The sequence below is a fragment of the Mus pahari genome, chromosome 5 (genome assembly GCF_900095145.1).
Source record: "Mus pahari chromosome 5, PAHARI_EIJ_v1.1, whole genome shotgun sequence".
Taxonomy (NCBI): Eukaryota; Metazoa; Chordata; class Mammalia; order Rodentia; family Muridae; genus Mus; species Mus pahari.
The window spans coordinates 53,271,567-53,292,219 of NC_034594.1; the positions used below are offsets into that span (position 1 = coordinate 53,271,567).

The window sequence follows — 20,653 nt, forward strand, 5'->3', positions numbered from 1 at the left end:
CCTCCCCCTCCTCCTCCTCCCCCTCCTCCTTCTTCTTCATCTTCGTTACAAGTTTTGTTTTTTTTACATTTAGTGTGTGAGTGTATATGTGTGTGTACATGTGTACACATATGTACGATCATGACACATGTTGAGAAAACAACTTATGACTTTTTCCTATCATGTGAGTGTCAGGGATCCAACATAGGTCAGGAGATGTGGAAGCAAGCACCCTAACCAGCTGGGCCAGGTTGTCAGAAGGCTCTCCCTCCCTCTCCCTCCCCTCCCCCTCCTTCTCCTCCTCCTTCCTCTAATGCTCTGAATCATTGTGGTCCCATAGCCACTGGGTTCTGTGTGCATTGAACATAAGCTATACTGCTAGGACTTTCAGTTTACCCTCTCGTGCACCAATGGCACCAGCTATACAGGAGCCCATTTAAGCAGTGACTGGGGAAGCATGAGCTGAGGCATAGGTGCCTCTGGACAGCAGCCTCTAGGTCTACACCACAACCATTCTACTTCAGAATATCTGGACCCGAGGAGAGTAGGAAACCTTTATTATTGTTTTCAACCTTTTATAGCCTTTTAGACAAAAGTTCTCTATGTAAGAAAAAGTTACTTTGTAGATAAAATGTTACACAAAAGGGGAGTTACAGAAGGATGTCAATAGTAAGGTCAAAGCAATGTTTCAGTCTATAAACTCATTAGAAGTTCAAAGCAACAGTTTCACATGGCCTTGCTTCATCATAGTGTACACCTGTGGCCTCATCTTTGGACCTGACCTAGAATGAATGTTTTTCTTTGGATATAAATTTGTGCCAAGCCTCTTTCTCTTCTTAGTGCAATTTACAAAAGTTTACTGTATTCCTTATTGTGCAGTATTTACTTACTATCTATGAGGAGATGCACGTTCTCTTCTTGATTCTAACTGTATTACATTTTTCTGACAAAACAACTAAAACCATCTCCTTAAACTTTATTCATAAAATTATTTGCATCAAATCAGGAATTCTATAGAGCCATTAACTCACCTAAACAGTATTAATTCATGAAAGTCCATCTTTATGCTAATCTGCAGGAAGTTTTCCAAATAGGGTGGCCTATTGCCTAGGAAGTAATCACACCAGACTATAACAGTGAGGTCCTTGCTCTTACCCTCTTACACTTTTGCCTCTTTCTTGCCTCTTGCCCCTTACTCCCAACTCCCTTCGCCCCTCTCTCCACGTGGCCATGGCTGGTCCCCATTTCTCTCCTCTCTCCTCTCTGCCTTTCTCTGCCTCTGCTATCCTCTTAACTCCCTTCCCCATGCCCTGAATAAACTCTATTCTATACGAACCCCCCCAAAACAAAACAAAACAAAACAAATAAACAAACAATAACAGTGAGGACCTCTGGTGTTCACTCACACCAAGCCAAATCAATGAGGAGTATGGCAATGACAAACATGAGAAAGCACATGAGTAGCAAGAAGCAGTGCTGGGAAAAGCCTCTGGGACTGTCCCTCGTCAGAGTGCACCCAAGAGCTAAGCAAGATAGCGGCCCATCTCCAGGGAGCTCACTTGCCCACTGCAGTTCCTCCCCCATGGTGCTCACAAATTTTCTTTGTGTAGCCTTGGATATCCTAGAACTAGATCTGTAGACCAAGCTGGCCTTGAATTTACAGAGATCCATCTGCCTCTGCCTCTATCTCTCAAGTACTGGGACTAAAGGCACGTGCCACCACCACCTGGCATAGTGCCTCTGTTCTTGAGTGCTAGTCTCAGTAAGTGCCACTTCAGCTGCAGCTGCCCCTTGCCATGTTTCTGTTCGCTCTTTACATTTAACTTCCATTTCCACATTTTCATTGTCCCTGCAAGTACACACCCTTTAAGAAGTGCAGGGGAATAAAGGCTGGACCTTCTGCACGCTGGGCAAGCACTGTACTGCTGACACCCCCCAGCCCCTTTACATTCTTCTTCTTTTACGTGTGTGTGGAATTGAGACAGAGTCTCACTAGGTAGGCCAGGCTTTCTGCTACTGCCTCTGCCTCTTGTGTGGTAGGATTATGTATACTATTACACTCAACAACTCTGTTCTCTTAATGATAAATCCTACCTTTAGATCATCACATTGATCCCAAATCTTACTGCATGTGGTTTGTATATTGCTTCGAAGTTTCTTTCGAATGTCCTAAGTTATCACCCTTAAATTCAGCCTCCTATAAACCTTTGGCATGAATGCAATTCAGCTAAATTCTTTGCTGCTTTAGAACAAGGTGACCCTGCTCACCTCCTTTGACCTTTTACCTGTGTAGCTGAAGGTGTCGGCATGCTCAAAGCCTTGGGTTCTAGCCACAGCACTGCAAAAAAGAAATAAGTAAAAACACCCCAGGGCTGGGAAGATGGCTTAGTGGGTGAGGATGCTTCCTGAACAAGCATGGGATCTGAGTTCGAATCCCAAACACTTGTGTAAAAAAGAGGAGAGAAAAAGAGAAGCTGAGCGTGGGTGCTTTAATCTATTACTCCAGAGCTGGCTTGGGACAGAGAGAGGTGAGTCTGAGGAGCTCTGTGGCCAGCCAGCATGGCTGAAATGGGAAAGCCAAAGTTCAGTGAGAAACCCTGTCTCGGGGAAATAAGGTAGAGGGTGAGAGAGCTGGGCACCCTATGTCATCCTCTGGCCGCTGTGAATGAACACACACACACACACACACACACACACACACACACACGAACGTGCATATATACCACATACACACAAAATAAAATTGGAAGCATCTTTGTCTTTTGTAGCTCTGAGCTATAGCCCTAGGCCTGCATTTTTTTTTTTCTATTAAAAATAATGCCAAGCATCCTGGGAGGAGAATGAAATGTGAAAATGTGTTAAAGTTACATATAATTTTCTTTAAAATACTTAATTATTTTATGGATATGTGTGGGTGTGTCTGTGAGTTTATGTATACTACAATGTGGGTGCTGAAACCTGAACTCCAGTCTTCCTAAAGTGTAGTAAGTGCTCTTAACCACTGAAGTATATCTCCAGCGCATGATTTATATGTAAGTTTCTCTTAAAGTAAAATTTTTTTGAGTTTTTTTTTTTATGTGTATGAGTGTTTTCCTGACTGTATATCAATATATCATGTGCCTCCATTGCCTAAGGGGGCCAGAAGTTGGCACTCAATCCTTGGGATGCTGGGGAACTGGGAATCGAACCCAGTTCCTCTGGAAGAGCAGCCAGTGCTCTTAACTACTAAACTATTGCTCCAGTCCCTCTATAAAAACTTTGCCTTCCAAAAATATTGATCCTGAGCATGACATCATCTAGTTAATATTTCTTGTTCTAAACTCCCTGGCTTGAGGTCCCCCCTGCCCCCTTACGGCTCCCAGTCGCCTCTGTACATTTGCCGTTTTGTGGATTGGGTTTCTCATCCTTGTTAATATGGCTGAAAAACCTGTTGTAAAATGAAGGGCTGGGCCTGTGTCTGTCCACTTCTGTTCCCCAAGTTCTGGGCACTGGGACCTGCTTGGCTCAGAGTTCAGCATCTGGGAGTGATCTGCTCCTTGTCCTTGATCCAGATGCTTGTCAACAAAGCTGTGCATGCTGTTCTATCCGGCTGTGGGGCTGGGCGCTGAGGGCATTGAGCATGGTCATAAGCAGTGCTCACAGACAAGGCTTCTCCTGAGTCACCCTCAGGCCCTCCTCTATTCTACTGTTTCTCCAGATCACAAAATGAGTGGCCTGTTTCTTCCCCGTCAGGGTCTCTGGTATGAATCTTTGAAGTCTATGACAGTTCTGTCTTCTTGCATTAAAAACGGACTTTTTTTTTTCTTTTTCTTTCTTTCTTTCTTTTTTTTTTTTTTTTTTTGGTTTGGGTTTTTTGAGACAGGATTTCTTTGTATAGCCCTCACTCTGTAGACCAGGCTGGCCTTGAACTCAGAAATCCGTCTGCCTCTGCCTCCCAAGTGCTGGGATTAAAGGCGTGCACCACCACTGCCAGGCAAAAACAGACTTTTTAAAAAGAAAATATTGAAGTCATCACTGCACACTTGCACAGAAATGTCCTTTTGTAGGGCTTGTGTCAGATAGAGAAACTGCCTAGCCTGTGCTAAGCCCTGGATCCCATCTCTAGCCCTGAAAATTAATCATGATAAAGAAATAAATATAATGGAAATATCCACCCACTGGATAATAAACCATCTGTATTCATACACTGGACTTCTATGTAACAGTTGTAATGAATACATAACCCTTTTTTGTTTTCTGTTTTGTTTCGTTTTCCACACAGGATATTTGTAGCCTGGTTGGCCTGGCCTCAGACTGACTCTCTATGTAACCAAGGCAGGCTTTGAACTCAAAATCCTCCTGCTTGTTTATGGCTGAAGTACTGAGATTACCAACACATACCACTACTACTGCCTCCAGGCCTCTCTCTTTTGAGACTGGATCTCATGTAGCTCAGGCTGCTGCTGGACTCCTGAGCTCAAGCTATCCCCTGCCACAGCCTCTGACCGTTAGAATTACAGTGGTGCTTGGTTTGCATATTATCTCGTTCACTTTCCAACAGGAACATCTTCATGGATCACAGTGCCACTGGCTTGGTTTGGTGTGGCAGGAACTCATCCAAGCCCAGGTTCAGAGCAAGGGGAAGCTGGAATGCTGTGAATTATTTAGCACCTCTGGTTACTTGGAGATGTGGATTCTGCTGGTGTGAGGGGTTGGCATGACCTTCTGGTGGCACTCTGACAGCACTGAGGCAGGCTGTCCCATCTGCACTCCCCTGCCTGGGATCCAGAATGACCCATTTTTCTGACACTTGCCAACCAGATTAGGCAAAGGAGCAACTTGTGCCTTAGGTCACTCTTGTTTGTCTGGCTCTCAAAGCCTGGCTCCCTGACATGGCAAAATTGTACTTGGCATGCGTGAGTTTACCTCAGTTGTCGGGGCTATTTGCTGGTTTGAGTGTTTTATGCTTTGCTGAGTTCATCACCAAACCAAACAGGGCCCTAACTAGAAGAGGTCAAACTGCAGCTGTGCTTTTTTTTGGGGGTGGGGTTGGGGGAGTTGAAAGACTTTTTCTTCTCTCTGTCCTTCCCTTCCACCCCTCCCCCCTCCTCTGTGTAGGCATCAGGCCCCTGAGCCCCACACATGCTAAGTCCACACTCTACCACTGAGCTGCACCCTTAGCCCAGGAACAACTTCATTGGGATAATCACATGCTATGCTGCTCAGTCACTTAACACTTAATTTTTTTTTTTTAGTAGACTTACTGACTCATGTAGTTATCACCCTGAGAGAAACAGGATTCTATTTAGTAGGCACACGTTGTTTCTTCACTGGGAATGAGATTTATGCCTTCTAGGCACCATACTTATAATTCAACCTCCAAGACCTGCCTTCAGCTTTCCACTCTGAACATATAAGCTAGCTGCTGTGCATCTCTGGGATTAATTACTCAAAAAAAAAAAATCCCCTTTAACTGACAAGGACAGGTAGGTGTGTGTGTGTGTGTGTGTGTGTGTGTGTGTGTGTGTGTGTGTGTGTTAAATTCATACATATAAGTCAACCAAGGCCTGACAGATTCAGCCAGTAAAAACACAAAGAGATACTTTTATGTTTAGATAGTTACTTAGTAGAAAAAAGAACAAAACAGTAAAATAATAGATAAGCAAATAAATAAAACAGTAGGAAAATAGATAATTAAAAACACAAAGAGATATTTTTAGGTTTGGATAGTTTGTTACTTAAACACCAGGCAACTCTGAGCTCAGTGTGTGTTACAGGCTAAGCTCCAGTCTAAAAGCCCGTTCCAGGGTCTTTCACTCTTTACCTGCTTTCTTTCTTTCCTCTTCCTCCCCCTTCTTTTTTATTTCGTTTTATTTTTTTGAGACAGGGTTTCTCTGTACAGCCCTGGCTGTCTTGGAACTCACTCTGTAAATCAGGCTGGCTTCCAGCTCAGAGATCCACCTGCCTCTGCCTCAAGGGTGCTGGATTAAAGGCGTGCCTCAAGATTATGTTATTTACTGGAAAAACCTATTTCTACTTGTGGGTTAGCTCAGCCCTAGCACACTTTAATCCAAGAGCTTTTTTGTTTATTGTAAACAGGATTAAATAAACTCAACCATAGGTCAAGGATTGGAGCAAGAAAGCAGTCGGCAGGAAGTAAACTCTGGAACTTTCCCCCCACCCCTACCCCCTAGCAAGTGACAGGAAATTGGGAGGAGGGATAGAGAGAGACATACAGGAAATAGAAGGGAGGGACTTTCTGTTTGAGGGGTTTTTGAGATAATGTGGAGGAGAGCTGGCTTTGGGGACATGGACTGAGGAGAAGGCCAGCTGAGTGCCTTTTCTGCCTCACTGTCCTAGCAGGCTTTCACCCCAACATCTGGCTCCCTCGTCTTTATTGGTTTATCGAATGTTTGAGATTTTTGTTAAAAACAACATCTTTCTAAGATGGATAGGGCAGAAAGTCTCAGGCCACCTCCGAATCCAATGCAACAACACCAATCAAAAAGTTGCTGAATGGTAGCTCCAGCCAGGCTTCTGATTCTGTCCTGTTCCAGGAGGTTCACAGAGATCCTAAAAATTCAGAGTCTGGGGCTGGTGAGATGGCTCAGTGGTTAAGAGCGCTGACTGCTCTTCCAAAGGTCCTGAGTTCAAATCCCAGCAACCACATGGTGGCTCACAACCATCCGTAACGAAATCTGATGCCCTCTTCTGGAGTGTCTGAAGACAGCTACAGTGTACTTACATATAGTAAGTAAGTAAGTAAATAAATATTTTTTAAAAAAATTCAGAGTCTGAGGTTCAAGGTCTTGTTGGCATAGGTATTTACAAAGCTGACAGGTTGCGGGGAGGTCATTCTCTAATAATTTTCCCATAATGTTTAAATCAGAGTGGTTTAAAAAAGTTCAGAAACAGGTCACTCTCCATAGATAATGTAATTCCTTTTACTAATAAGGGCTTGTACCATATCTACTGTTTGCCTTAAGTAACATCTGAAGACATTATATACAACCATGACCTTGCAAAGGTTGGTTAGGCCTGCTTAGAGAACAGGTTGGACCCAGCATTTTGCCCTTACGTGGCTGCCAACCTCCAGAAAAGCCGTGTGTAACGAGGCCAAATGACAAGGCAACACCCACCTTTAACCCCAGCACTCAGGAGTTACAGGCAAGCAGATCTCTACGCTTGATGCCAACCTGATCCAGGGCAGTCAGGGCTACATGTCTCGAACAACAAACAAGCTGTGACAAAAATATCAAATAGGTCAACAGCAAGGTGAGATCAAAGAGACCAAGTCAGAAAATCAATCTGATGCTGCCATCTTTCACGGAGGCTGAGCCTTTCCCAACTTTTGCTGTCGGGAAGTTTCTATGAGTTCTAGAATTCAGATTCTTCACTGGCCATTTGCCAAGCTGGAAATTGGGGGGTAGCAGCCCAGAGTAGATACAGTATGGACAGGAGCTCGAAGAGGAATCCTGGTCTCTTCCCTGGCTCCTGACCTACCAGGTCTGGCTCTCTCCCAGCATCCTCTAAAACAGAATAGTTGCTCTCTTACCACAGTTCATTGTTCTGTCTCCATGATAGTTACATCTCCTTTTTCTTTGTCTCTTTATATGTCTACATGTCCCATGTTTGTCTCAAAGTGGCTCAATGGCCTCTTCCCTATCTACCTTCTACCATCTATCTTCAAACACCTCCCACCCCCTGCCGTATGAACCACACAAGGGCCATCTTAGTATAGACCTTTATCATCACTGCCTGCCATGGTTGCCGAGGACCAGCAAGTTAGAGCTAGCCATTCACTTCCTTATCTCTGCTCTTTACAAATTCTCAGAGTTTTCTTCCCAGCGTGTAGGCATGGCATGAGAAGGAGCTAGGTGTTTCCCTGAGACTGTCCCTGGGACTCCTTGGGCTTGTGCACTACAGCTTAGGCTCTGTGGCCCAGGATGAACTGACTATTCCTGTGCCCTGAGCAGTGGTGTATCCAGTAGGTTATGTTCTGATCAAGTTATTCATTCCTCTTGTGTTAACCCCAAAAAGATTTCTTCCTTAAATAGGTAGCATGGGACTTGCATAGCTGCGATACTGTTAGAACCTAATGTTCATCCTAGAAGGGTCTGGGACTTCTCATCACGCCGTCCTGTGGCTAGACACCAGCCCAGGATGCCAGGAATCAGAGAAGATTGCATAAGGTACATTGTTGTGTGCAGGACCGTTGCCATAGACTTGCCCACTAAACACTGGACTTTTTTTTTCCCCCAGTTTCAGGGGAGGGTGTTTTGAGACAGGGTTTCTCTGTGTAGCCCTGGTTGTCCTGGAACCCACTCTGTAGACCAGGCTGGTTTTGAACTCACAGAGATCAGCTTGCCTCTGCCTCCCAAGTGCACCACTGTGGCTATCACAGTGTACTTCTGCCTCCCTCCTGCCTTCTCTCTCTGGGTTGCTATGGGGCCCAAGCCAGCCTCCAGCTCCTACCCTTCCTGCCCTTAGCCTCCCGAGTGCTGGGATTACAGATGTGAGCCACAACATTTGGCGGGCAACTATCCCTCAAATGGAGCATTCTGAGCAATGATGTCAAGCAAGTGGTCCACAGCTAAAGAGCCCACAACTGTCACATGTATGTCTTTTTGACAGTTAACTCCCACCTGAGGAATGGAGAGTCCCTGACACCAGTGGCATCTGTGGTTGCTGGATATTCTTTTCTTAGTACAGTGCCTGTACTAGTTTTCTAATCAACACATGGTTTTCCCTTCCCCCTGCTTTTGTTGTTGTTGTTTTGAGATAGGGTTTCTCTGTTGTAACCCTGGCTGTCTTAGAACTTGCTCTGTAGACCAAGCTGTCCTCAGATTCAGAGATCTGCCTGACCCTGCCTCCCAAGTGCTGGGATCAAAGGGGTGCACCACCAAGTCTGGCTAGCCTGGCCTACTTAGTAAGAGCTTGTCTACAAACAGACAGACAAACAAAACACTGCAATCGACTCAATTTTCTAGCATAGGGTGTTAATGAGTTTATTATAGGTGTCACTGACCGTTGATAGCTTTTAGGAGAGTCAGCTTTCTTTATCGATGTGGTCTCTGGTGGGTCTATACTACATTCCAGGGGACAGCCTGCCTCACAGCAGAGGTATATGGGCAACGATAATTGGACTTGATGGGCTATTTTTTATTTATTATTTTATGTGTTTAGGTATTTTGCCTATGTGCATGAATGTACATCACATGCATGCAGTACCCTCAGGGGCCAGAAGAGGGTGGCAGATTGGCACTTGAGTTACAGACAGTGATGAGCTACCTCGTGGGTTCTGGGAATCAAACCTGACTTTTCTGGAAGAGCTGCCAGTGCTCTTAACTACTGAGCTCTCTCTCCAATTGATTATTAAAACAAACAAACAAACAAACAACCACATAAAGTTGGGTAGTGAGGGAGAAGGGGTTGATCTGAGACAGAGGTACGAGGGAGAAGCAGGGAATGAATATGGTCAAACTACATTGCATGAAATTCTTTTTTTTTTTTTTTTTTTTAAGATTTATTTATTTATTAAGTACACAGTGTTCTGCCTGCATTTATGCCTGCAAGCCAGGAGAGGGCACTAGTCCTCATTACAGATGGTTGTGAACCACCATGTGGTTGCTGGGACTTGAACTCATGACCTCTGGAAGAGCAGACAGTGCTGTTAACCTCTGAGCCATCTCTCCAGCCCAAAATTCTTTTTTTCAAGGATTTATTTACTTTTATTTTACATGTATGAGTGCTTTGCTTACATGTATATTTGTGCACCATATGTATACCTGGTACCTGCAGATAATTAAATTAATTAAATAATTAATAAAAGTAATCTTTTAAATTTCTGGAGACTAGAATGTGGCTCGATCGGTAGAGTGCTTGCCTGCCACTCATGAAGCACTACTGGTCCCAGTCCCCACCACTGCATAAACCAGGCGTGGTGGCACATACCTGCCCCAGAATTTAGGAGGCAGATACTACATAGCATATTCCAAGCCAGCCAGGGCTGTCTAATGAGATACTATCTCAAGAAAAGAAGTAGGAGGAGGAAGAAGAAGAGGAGGAGGAGGAAAAGGAGAAGGAAAAGAAGAAGAAAAAGAAGAAGAAGAAGAAGAAGAAGAAGAAGAAGAAGAAGAAGAAGAAGAAGAAGAAGAAGAAGAAGAAGAAGAAGAAGAAGAAGANGAAGAAGAAAAAGAAGAAGAAGAAGAAGAAGAAGAAGAAGAAGAAGAAGAAGAAGAAGAAGAAGAAGAAGAAGAAGAAGAAGAAGAAGAAGAAGCAGTGGTGGAGGCTGTACCTAGCCTACCAGGCCCTATGTGGCCTGGGCTGTGTGGCAGCCTCCCAGAACAAGCAAGCAGGTTTTTTTTTTCTTCTTTTTCTGTATAGAATTTGAAAAACCAACAGTCTCCTCATCCTTTCCCTTCTCTCCCCATCTCAATTCTTTTCCTCCTCACCCTCCCTGTCACTCCCCCCCCCCCGTCCCTGCCCCCTTGGCCAAAAAAGGGTCTCTCCTCTCTCCTCTCTCCCCTCTCCCCTCTCCCCTCTCCCCTCTCCCCTCTCCTCTTTCTCTCTCTCTCTCTCTCTCTCTCTCTCTTTCTCAGACAGGGTTTCACTGTGTAGCCCTGGCTAACTTGAAACTTGCTATGTAGCCAAGGTTGGCTTCAAACGCCCAGAAATTCACTAGCCTCTGCCTCAAGTGCTGAGAATAAAGGTGTGTGTCACCATGTTCAGCCTGAAGAGTGTCTTAAGTAGAAACAAGGAAAAGGTGTCTGGGCTGTGAATATAACCAGCTGACCCAGGGACTGTGCACTCATGCGGCCTGCGTGCATGAATCTCTGGGCTCGCTCGTAAGTACCCCTTGTCACCTCAAAATTTAGACAGAATCACTCTTTCCCTCAATTTCTCACATAGAAATTATATATGGTAATTAGAATGGTAGAGTCTTTACTTTTCCTTTGCTTTTTGGTGAAAACCCAGGAAGATACCAGCACCCAAGTGTTCTGTATGTTGCCAAATCTTGAAAAAACACGGATCCAAACACATGGTCTTTTCTATAAAATTTAAGCCCAAAATACCTGAATTTCTATCACCTTTTTCATCTTTTTAACTTAGAAGTTATTCTGATGTTTGCTACCTGTTGCCAACTGTAATGTAGGCTTAAAGCCTTCGTGTGGGTAAGAGAAGCTGACTTATAAGTGTTTAGGTAATTGATTGAAGCTGTGACATCAAGATTCTTTATGACAAGTGAGGATGTGAGATGCTTCCTTGCTGAAGGCTAGCCCTAAAGCTAACTTGCCACACAGGATGCAATGAACAGTGTTAAGCTTTCCTTTGCATATGTATTCTTAGGTCACACATAGACTTCTGTGATCTAAAATATCCACCAGGAGATAGCTGTGTGTCTCCCATGCCCTGCATGCTGACAGCTTGGGAGGTGTGTTCTCATTAAGCCAAGAGTATCAGGAGATAGTTGTGTGTCTCCCATGTCCTGCATGCTGACAGCTTGGGAGGTGTGTTCTCATTAAGCCAAGGGTATCAGGAGATAGCTGTGTGTCTCCCATGTCCTGCATGCTGACAGCTTGGGAGGTGTGTTCTCATTAAGCCAAGAGTATCAGGAGATAGCTGTGTGTCTCCCATGCCCTGCATGCTGACAGCTTGGGAGGTGTGTTCTCATTAAGCCAAGGGTATCAGTCTTGTTTATCACAGAGTTACAGAAGAGATCATTTTGTTCCAGGCTGGAGTTATAGTTTTATGACTTTGGGTCAAGCTCCGACACGTAAGTCCTAGCAGAGATAAACATAACCTTCCGGCTGGGACACCCAGGCGCGGAAACATGTGAAGGCACTTCCATTTTTAGTGCACCAAGCAATTTACACCAACTCCTTTACTGAAAATTTATTCCTCATGTGAGCACAAGGCATTTGGTTTAATTCAATAGTTTTAGTTTATATGCTCTTTCCTCTATAAACTGATCTGAAAATAATTCATTATAGAGATTATGCATATAGACACAACATTTAATACGTATATGAAAGTAACACATCAACACACATACATAAGATCTTTTGCTTTTAATGTTGAGATAGAATAATACAGCAATATAAGTGTGCAAGTTCATGAAAAGACTTACTTTCTTGAGACAGGCTCTGGGCTGGTCTCAGATTTGCAATCCTCCTGTGTTAGCCTCTGGAGTGCTGGGATTATGGGCATCACTGACCACTATATTTACATTGACTCAATGTGTGGGTGAAGCGGTTCTAAAGGGGTGGGGTGAGGATGAGTCACGCCACACGTGACCATTTGTTCTGACTGTCCTCTTATCATATGTTTTAAAGATTTGCCCAAGGTATGGCTTGCATCAGGACTGAACAACAAACACCCCATTGTACTCATGTAGCTGAGTTATCTGTCCATCTAGTGGTGGTTGTCTGGGCTGGTGCACCATCTGCTGTTCTCTCTCTGCAAACATTGTGGACAACTCCGTGTAGACATGTTTTCCCCTTTCTGGAATTGCGGGATCACGTCCTTCTGTGTCAAACTTTTCCATAGCGAGTACGTTATTTGTACACTCTACCAACAGTATATGAGCGTTCCAGTTTCTCCTTCGTCAATGCTTATTTCCTGTTTAGGTTTTGTTTGCTTGAAGTTTTCAAGCTATCCTAATGAGCATGTCATGATACATTACTGTAACTTTGATTTGATGTGTGTGTGTGTGTGTGTGTGTGTGTGTGTGTGTGTGTATGGGGAGCATGGTGCACATGCAGAAGTCAGACAACAGACATAATAATTTCGCTAGTGTGAATTTTTCCAATAATTTATTTATTTTTTTATTAACTTTACAACTGATCACAGTCCCCCTCCTTCCTTTCTGCCAGTCCCACCCTTATAATTTCCTTTCCCCCACTCCCTCCTCTGAGGAGAAGGGGAAGCCTCCTTGGGTACCAGCCTACCCTGGGTCATCTAGTCCCAGCAGGACTAAACACATCCTTTCCCACCAGGCAGTCCAGGTAGGGGAAGGGGATCCAATGGCAGGCAACAGAGTCAGAGACAGCCTCAGCTCCAATTGTTATGGACCCACATGAAGACCAAGCAGGGCTGGAGAGATGGCTCAGCAGTTAAGAGCATTGACTGTTCTTCCAGAGGTCCTGAGTTCAAATCCCTGCAACCACATGGTGGCTAACAACCATCTGTAATGAGATCTGATGCCCTCTTCTGGTGTGTCTGAAGAGAGTGACATTATACTCACATATATAAAATAAATCTTAGCCAGGCGTGGTGGCGCACGCCTTTAATCCCAGCACTTGGGAGGCAGAGGCAGGTGAATTTCTGNAACCATCTGTAATGAGATCTGATGCCCTCTTCTGGTGTGTCTGAAGACAGCTACAGTGTACTTACATATACTAAATAAATAAATCTAATCTTAAAAATAAAATAAAATAAAATAAAAAGGCCAAGCAGTACATCTGGTCCAGATGTGAGGGAGGCCTGGGTCCAGCCCATGTGCACTCTTTGGCTGGTGGTTCAGATGCTGTGCACCCCCACGGGCCCAGGTTAGTTGACTCTGTGGGTCTCCCTGTGCTGTCCTTGATCCCTTCCACTCCCTCAGTCCTCTCCTGGACTCTTCCCCAAGACTCCCCAACTCTGCCTGATGCTTGGCTGTGGGTCTCTCCATCTGTTTCCGTCGGTTGCTGGATGAACCTCTCAGGAGACAGTTTAGAGCACAACAACAACAACAACAACCCAAAGACATCTACAAAGTGATGAGGAAGTAAACTTCTCATCCGTCTCTCTATACACTGGGGTGTGGACTCCGTCTTTTCTGCCACACTTGCTGGTGTCTGCCTGGGCCCAGGATGGGCTAAGAGCTCTATAGGTGAATGCTGACGAATCCTGCTCCCTACATCTTTGGAGTCCTACCAGGCGAGGACCAGCCCTCTCATCCATCTCAATGACATGTTAGCTCAGCAACGAGGTTCTCAGGCAGCACCCACCCTGGACGAGCCCTGGAGCTGGCTGGCTGGCTGGCTGGCTGGTGGCTCAGGTTACCTCCTAATGTTCAGCACACAGGGCAGCACACATCTCTCAGCAAGTGTCCCGATGTCTTTCTAAAATAAGTCCTTACATAAGGAGGCCCTTGTTAAGTGCCACCAACTAAACTGACCGAGAGAAGTCTAAAGGGAAAAGGGAAAAATCTTCCAGAAACTTCTGCACTGACAGCCAGGGAACCTTGGAAGCTCTGGGTTAAGGGGAAGGTACTTGTGCCCAACTCAGTGGCTTTGTATCTGGTCTTTTTTTTTTTTTTTTTCCCTTCAAAATGTTCATTATTTTCATGTTAAATGTTATTTTCATGTTAAATGTTCATGTCTTGCCTACATGCATGCTGTGCACCATGTGTTTACCTGGTGCCTATGGAGGCCGGAAGATGGGGTCAGCTTCCCTGTAAGTAGACAACTGTGAGCCACCATGTAGGTGCTAAGACTCAAATCTGGGTCCTCAGAGGAGATGACTTACTACTGAGCCATCTCTTGAGCCCCCTTACCAAGTCCTTTAAAAATGATTTCTGAGGAGAAGGGGAAGCCCCCCGACTTCAAGATTGTGGTATAAAAATTGGAAAATCAGTCAGTATAAAGAAGGAAGTAAATTTATCTACAAAGTGGTATTTGTTAGCACAGAAGGTCACCACCATTCACACTGTAATAAAAATGTAACATGTATATTTTTGTTCTTTTGTTGTTGTTGTTGTTGTTATGTGGCCCAGGCTTATCTTGAACCTGTAAACTTCCTGACTCTACTTCTCAAGTGCTAGGATTACAGGCCTCAAGTATGCTAGGCAAGAGCTCCCCCACGCGCTTAGCTACATCCCCAGATCTTTAATCCTTTTTTTTTTTTTTAAACTGGAAACTTTAAGAGAAGTTAAAAAAAAAATCCCAAACAAAACAAAAACTCATTCACAGGCAAATGGATACAACTAGGGCTCACTTAAAATTTTAGGAGCACTTGCCTGAGTGCAGGGGTTAACAGGTTTCTCTGCCTTCTAGAACTATCCAAGCAATGGTTAGTGACTCGTGCTTCAGAAAATAATTCCTTTTTTCTCTTAAATTAAAAAAAAAAAATTAGACATGCCCATAGTTCAAAACTTCAAACAACCTCCTGTGCTATACATTAAACGGCCTCCCCGTGATGATTTGAATGAGAAACGTTCCCCCATAATCTTGGACATCCGAACACTTGGTCCCCATTTGTAGTGCTGTTGAGGAGTTTTAGGTCGTAGGGCCTGGCTTGGGGGCGTACATCACTGGAAGTGGGCTTTGAGTGCCCAAGGCCTTACCCTATCACAGTTCATGCCCTGGGCTTCCACTTGTGGTTCAGGATATGAGGTCTCAGCTTCCTGCTCCTGCCACCATGCCCCACCCCCACCCCCAGCCGTGATGAACTCATCCCTCTGGAACTCCTGCTTATGTAAGTTTTGAGTTTTGTCACAGCAGCAGCAAAGCAACTAATACATTCCCTCCGGTTCCTCTCTGCCCTGGGTAACCTCTTGCATCTACAGTATCCATTTAGTATTTCTCAATGAAAGTGAACATTTATTTAGCCTCTATCCCTGCTTCTTTCCTTCATGTGCATGTGTGGGTGGTGTGCATGCGTGTGTGTATATATGCTCCCATGTGTGTGCAGATGCAGGTGAATGTTCACACGGATAGATAAGAAGGCCCAAAATTGATATCAGGAGTCTCCCTTCTTCATCCTTCCACCTTATCCTTTGAGGCAGGGCCTCAGTAAAACCCAGAGCTCACCAAGATAGCTCCTTTCAATAGGCAGCTTGCCCCAGGGACCCTCTTTGTCCACCTTCGCAGGCCAGAACTGCAGATGGGTCCCTTTGCAGGGCTCTCACCCTGTGCCATTTCCCATCCCTGCCCTGCTTTCTTTGGCAGGAGGTGTTTGTTATGCTTTTGGATTGACTCTCTACTTTGGGTATCTTCCTGTGTTAGTATAGGAAGGGCCACTTCATGCTTTTTTAGTTGCTACTGTATTCTGTTCTGTGGATATCCCGTACTTTGTTTATGGACTTGCAGTAAATAAATACATTATACTGAAAAACTTGTAACTGTACTATAATTTCTATACAATTACACAGTAATCACATATCTAAAATTATTTAAAGACAGCCCATTGTAATTGTCAATATGCTTGGTATTTTTTGCTCAGCAAATGAAATGATGAATAAATATATATCAATATAAATATGTTGATCAATATATAAATATCAATAGTTGTCCTCCAAATGGGGATGAGCCATTTGAGTCAGGCCTTCGCAGTTTGACTTCTCTGGGGGAAGGAGAAGTATTTACTGTGGTTGAACCAACTCTTCGGGATCCTACCACCCCACCCTGGCCATGTCCCTGGGAGGCGGAAGTGTGAAACAAATGGATCTGGGAGTTTGTTAAGACTGGCATCTAGGCAATGGCTAGCCTTGACCACTGTTAGCTCAGGATGGATTCTGGTCAACTGGGCAGTGGGTTGGGGTCAATTATGTTGTAGTGGTCCTAAGAACCCATTTTAAGTTTGCACCAGTAAGATTGACATTTCCTGGACTCTGTGTGGATCAGGAATTCCCTTCTGCAACCTCTGAGAGGAGTCTCTCCTCTGATAACTCTCCTGTTTGTTTCACAAACACCCTCCAGTCAAATTTCTGTACCGGAGCTGACTCTTTCCCAATTGTTGCTGAGTCTCTTCAGCAACAACTGGGAAAGAGGAAGAGGCTGGAAAACCATGGGGTTTTATTTTCTTTGACAATGTGGGTGTAACTTTTCTCTCATTTTCAGCAACTATCAATACATTGTAGCAGCCAGGGTCTTGCTCAAGGTAAGCAGGCTCTGTATCACAGACCGACATTGGCTACTAGCTCTCAGCTCTCAGCTCTCAGCTCTCAGCTCTCAGCTCTCAGCTCTCAGCTCTTAGCTCTCAGCAATGCTAATTTCTCACCAGATGCTAGAATGAGACCATTAGCTAGCAAGTGCCTTAGAGAACCTAAGATGTAGCCAGGTGGGGTGGATAGTGCCTGCCTTAATCCCAGCACTTTGGAGGCAGAGAGGGAGGTGGATCTCTGTGAGTTCAAAGCCAGCCTAATCTATAGAGTGAGTTTCGGGACAGATAGGGCTCTATTACACAGAGAAACCCTGTCTTCTCCCCCCAACCCCCACTTCCAGTCTCAGATGTGTCTGTACAGGGTCCAGGCAGGGTCCTGTGCTTTCTTTCTAGGTACTCTCTCTACCTTAGAAAAGATGTAGAAGTTACATAACACACGCACACACACACACATCACTTTTTTTGTTTTTAAAAACAAACAAACAAAACACAGGCTACTTTGTATTTGACCCTGCATTTCCAGTCTCAACTTATTCTTTGCTTAGAATTTCTTCCCCCCCCTTAGAATTCCTAATTGTGTTTTTTTCCCCCCTTTCTCTTTGTAATTATAAGTCATTTGTCTTCAACTCAATGAGGCTGCAAGATGCAGTAGGCTTATTTATCTTTAACATTTTTCTGTCTAAAATTTAAAATGTTTTTATTAAATTTATTTCTCTCTCTCTCTCTCTCTCTCTCTCTCTCTGTGTGTGTGTGTGTGTGTGTGTGTGTGTGTGTGTGTGTAGGTCAAAGGACAACTTGCAGGAATTGGTTTTCTCCTACCATGTGGGTTCAGGTCATGGCTTGACAGCAAGCACCTTACCCATTTAGCTATCTCACTGGCCCCATTTATTTTATTTTTTATTATTGTCTAAGTTGGTATACAAAGTGATGGGCTTTATTATGGCTTTTTTATATAAAATATGTCATTATACATTTTTGTTACAGTAGATATAAGTTCTGACTTCAGACTTACTAAAGGGCTCAGACATCTTAAAACAAACATCTGCATCTAATCTGCACCAGCTCACAACCCCAGCTTCCCGTATATCCGTACTCCTCCCCAGGCCTCAGGTCCTCCCACCCCTTACTGGTAACATTGGTCTCAGTAGTCTCGCTTGTTGTAAGGCCGCTTGTTTTGTCTCTGTCTACAGAACCGCTGGCCACCACTGTACCTTTTGTACTGCCCACCAGTTCTAGTGTGGCCATCAGACCCTCTCCCACCCCATCTTTCCTTCCAGAAATGTCATCTCAACTGGACCCCAGTTATTCCACTTTGGTTAACACCCACAGGCGCTGAACAAGACCAAGTATGGTCCAATATGGACAACCTCCTTTGGGAAGCACACCAATGTGAATCTGGCTAGTGCCTCACTCTTGGAGCAAGTGATGAGACAGGAGGGCAAGTACCCCATAAGGGACCACATGGAACTGTGGAAGGAGCACCGAGACAACAAGGGCCTCACCTATGGGATCTTCATCACGTGAGCTGGGGCTTGAAGGGATGGGAGCACGGCCACAAAGGACTGGGTGGAAAGAGGAGGGGCAGGCAGCCACTCAAATGCAATGCAGAGCGGGACCTCCCCAAGCCTACTACTTGCCTAGAAAACATTGAGGCGGGCTGAAACCCAAGGACAGCCACCGCCTCTTCTTCTACAACACGTTGTGTCATTTTAAACAAGTAATTGATTTCCTTTTTCTCATTTTTTTATTTGCATGTGTTTCAAATCTGTAATATAGGGTGTTGGGATTAAAATAACTACAAGGCCTTTTCAGATTGGTTTGTGGTAGCAGGGATAAAACCTGAGGCCTCCACACGTGCTAGGCACTCAACCACTCAATCACTGAACTACATTCCCAGTCCCTCTTGTGATATTTTTTAAGTTTTGGAGCAGGGTCTCTATCATTAAATTGTCCGGAGTCCCTTGAGATCACAGGCCTGGATCAGTAGACCTGGCTTCTGACCTGTTTTTCTCCACTGTGGTTGAAAATATGTCAAGTTGTCGTTGAGAAAGTGTCATTTATTGCTCAGTTGGGAAGGTTCACTTAATTTCATCAAATACATCTTAGTGTGCTGTACTGTACTCAGTCACTGGGCGCCCTCCACATACAGGTAAATAGATACAGATGTAAGTTGTGCCTAGAAAGGGTAAGAGTATTCGGCCAGTGTCATTTGAAGGATGGATTGTTATTTACTTATGAGTTCACTGAAGTAGGTGGTGGAATTGTTGGTGATAAACAATTCCCAGTGCCACAGGCTGTAACTGGCTACCTTCAGATATCTTTTAGCTGTGACAGTAGAACTCCAAAAGCAATAAGTGGCTTTTCCCATCATGCTTTAGAACAGCTGCCACGTTGATTATAACTATGTGTTTTGACAATGCCGGACACCTGGCTTGTCTCTGTACAGCTGTGATTCCATTTTGTCCTCCGTTTACAGCTGGAGAAACTGCTGTAAAAACCCAAGGGAGGCTTTACATCCCGTGACAGAACTGGCACACCCAGCTGATGATGAAGTAGATTTCCCTGATTCTGGGACTCAGGGATAAATAGTATAGCCTTAATACCGTGGAAAGAAAATGATCTGTTCATAGGTTCACTGTAGCTGTGTCTGATATTCAGTCGCTCAGGTTACCTTTTCTGTTTCCTTCACAGGCGGATAGCTTCATAACAAAGATAATTCTTAGGACCTTTGTGCCCAATTCTGAAACTAGAGAATGCTGTTTAAGACCTCTTTAACCTCCCTGATCCTGTGGGTGAGAGGGAGACCACCTGGATCTGAGTTAGCAACTCAGCTGACCCTATTGTGGGACCCTTCGAGGGGGGGTGAGGGAGCAGTTATGTCTCTCACTCTGAAGTCAGTTTTCTATGTGCGTCACTGGTATGCATTTAAATGCTGCTTTGTATGAGGTGTGGTAACACATGCCTCCATTCCCAGTACTAGGAAAGTGGAGGTAGGAGGATTATGAATTCAAGGGCAGCCTGGGCTACCTAAGACCCTTTCTCAAACAAACAAACAAACAAAGACAAAATAAATAAAATAATAAAAGCCATTTTGCAAAGCTATGTTACTTGTTTTTTTCTGCCTTATTTTAAGCCGTCTTTAGAATCTTATTTTACACAGCAGCTCCCCCCCCCCCAGCACTCCCCTCCCCGACCCTGAGGGATAGTTTCTGACTGGGCTGTCATGAATGGTCTGCATGTTTGGCTCCTTGGAAAAGCATTTAACAACCCGATGGGTCTACTCCAATTGTCATTTCTTGTCACCAAAACTTTTAGTTTATCTTTGTGACAGCATTCCTCAGACACAAATGAAAATTCCTTGGGGAAAGGGTTGGAGCTTGTTTCAAATTTTAAAGTTTCTTTTTAAAATTTTTTTTCCTTAAGATTTAACAATGTTGTTATGTGTATGGGTGTTTTGCCTTCACATCTCTTATGTTCCTGCAGTGCTTATAAAAGCTGGGGGATCCCCAGAAACTGGAGTTATAGATGGTTGTGAGCCACCATGTGGGTGTTGGGAACTGGTTCTCTGAAGGTGTAGCCCGTGCACTTAATCTCTAAGCCGTCTCTTCAGCCCCCTGTCCCCCCTTTTTTGGTCTTTTTAAAACTTAATTGTTTAAAATTTTTGATAGTAATATTGGGGGCTTTTTTTTTTTGCTTGTTTGTTTATTTGCATGTTTGTTGGGAGAAAGGATCTCTTGTAGTCCAGGCTAGTTTTTTTTTTTTTGTTTGTTTTTTTTTTTAGTTTTTCGAGACAGGGTTTCTCCTTGTAGCCCTGGCTGTCCTGGAACTC

The 20,653-nt window shown here is 44.3% G+C and overlaps 1 protein-coding gene across 1 annotated transcript in view; it reads left to right on the forward strand.

Annotated features, from left to right (window-relative positions):
- Positions 1 to 20,653, forward strand: part of LOC110322436 (sterol 26-hydroxylase, mitochondrial) — a 28,068-nt gene that overhangs the window by 3,633 nt on the left and 3,782 nt on the right. The window contains exon 2 of the mRNA XM_021199105.2: positions 18,154 to 18,344. Coding sequence (XP_021054764.1) covers positions 18,154 to 18,344 — 191 coding nt within the window. The remainder of the gene's footprint in view (positions 1 to 18,153; positions 18,345 to 20,653) is intronic.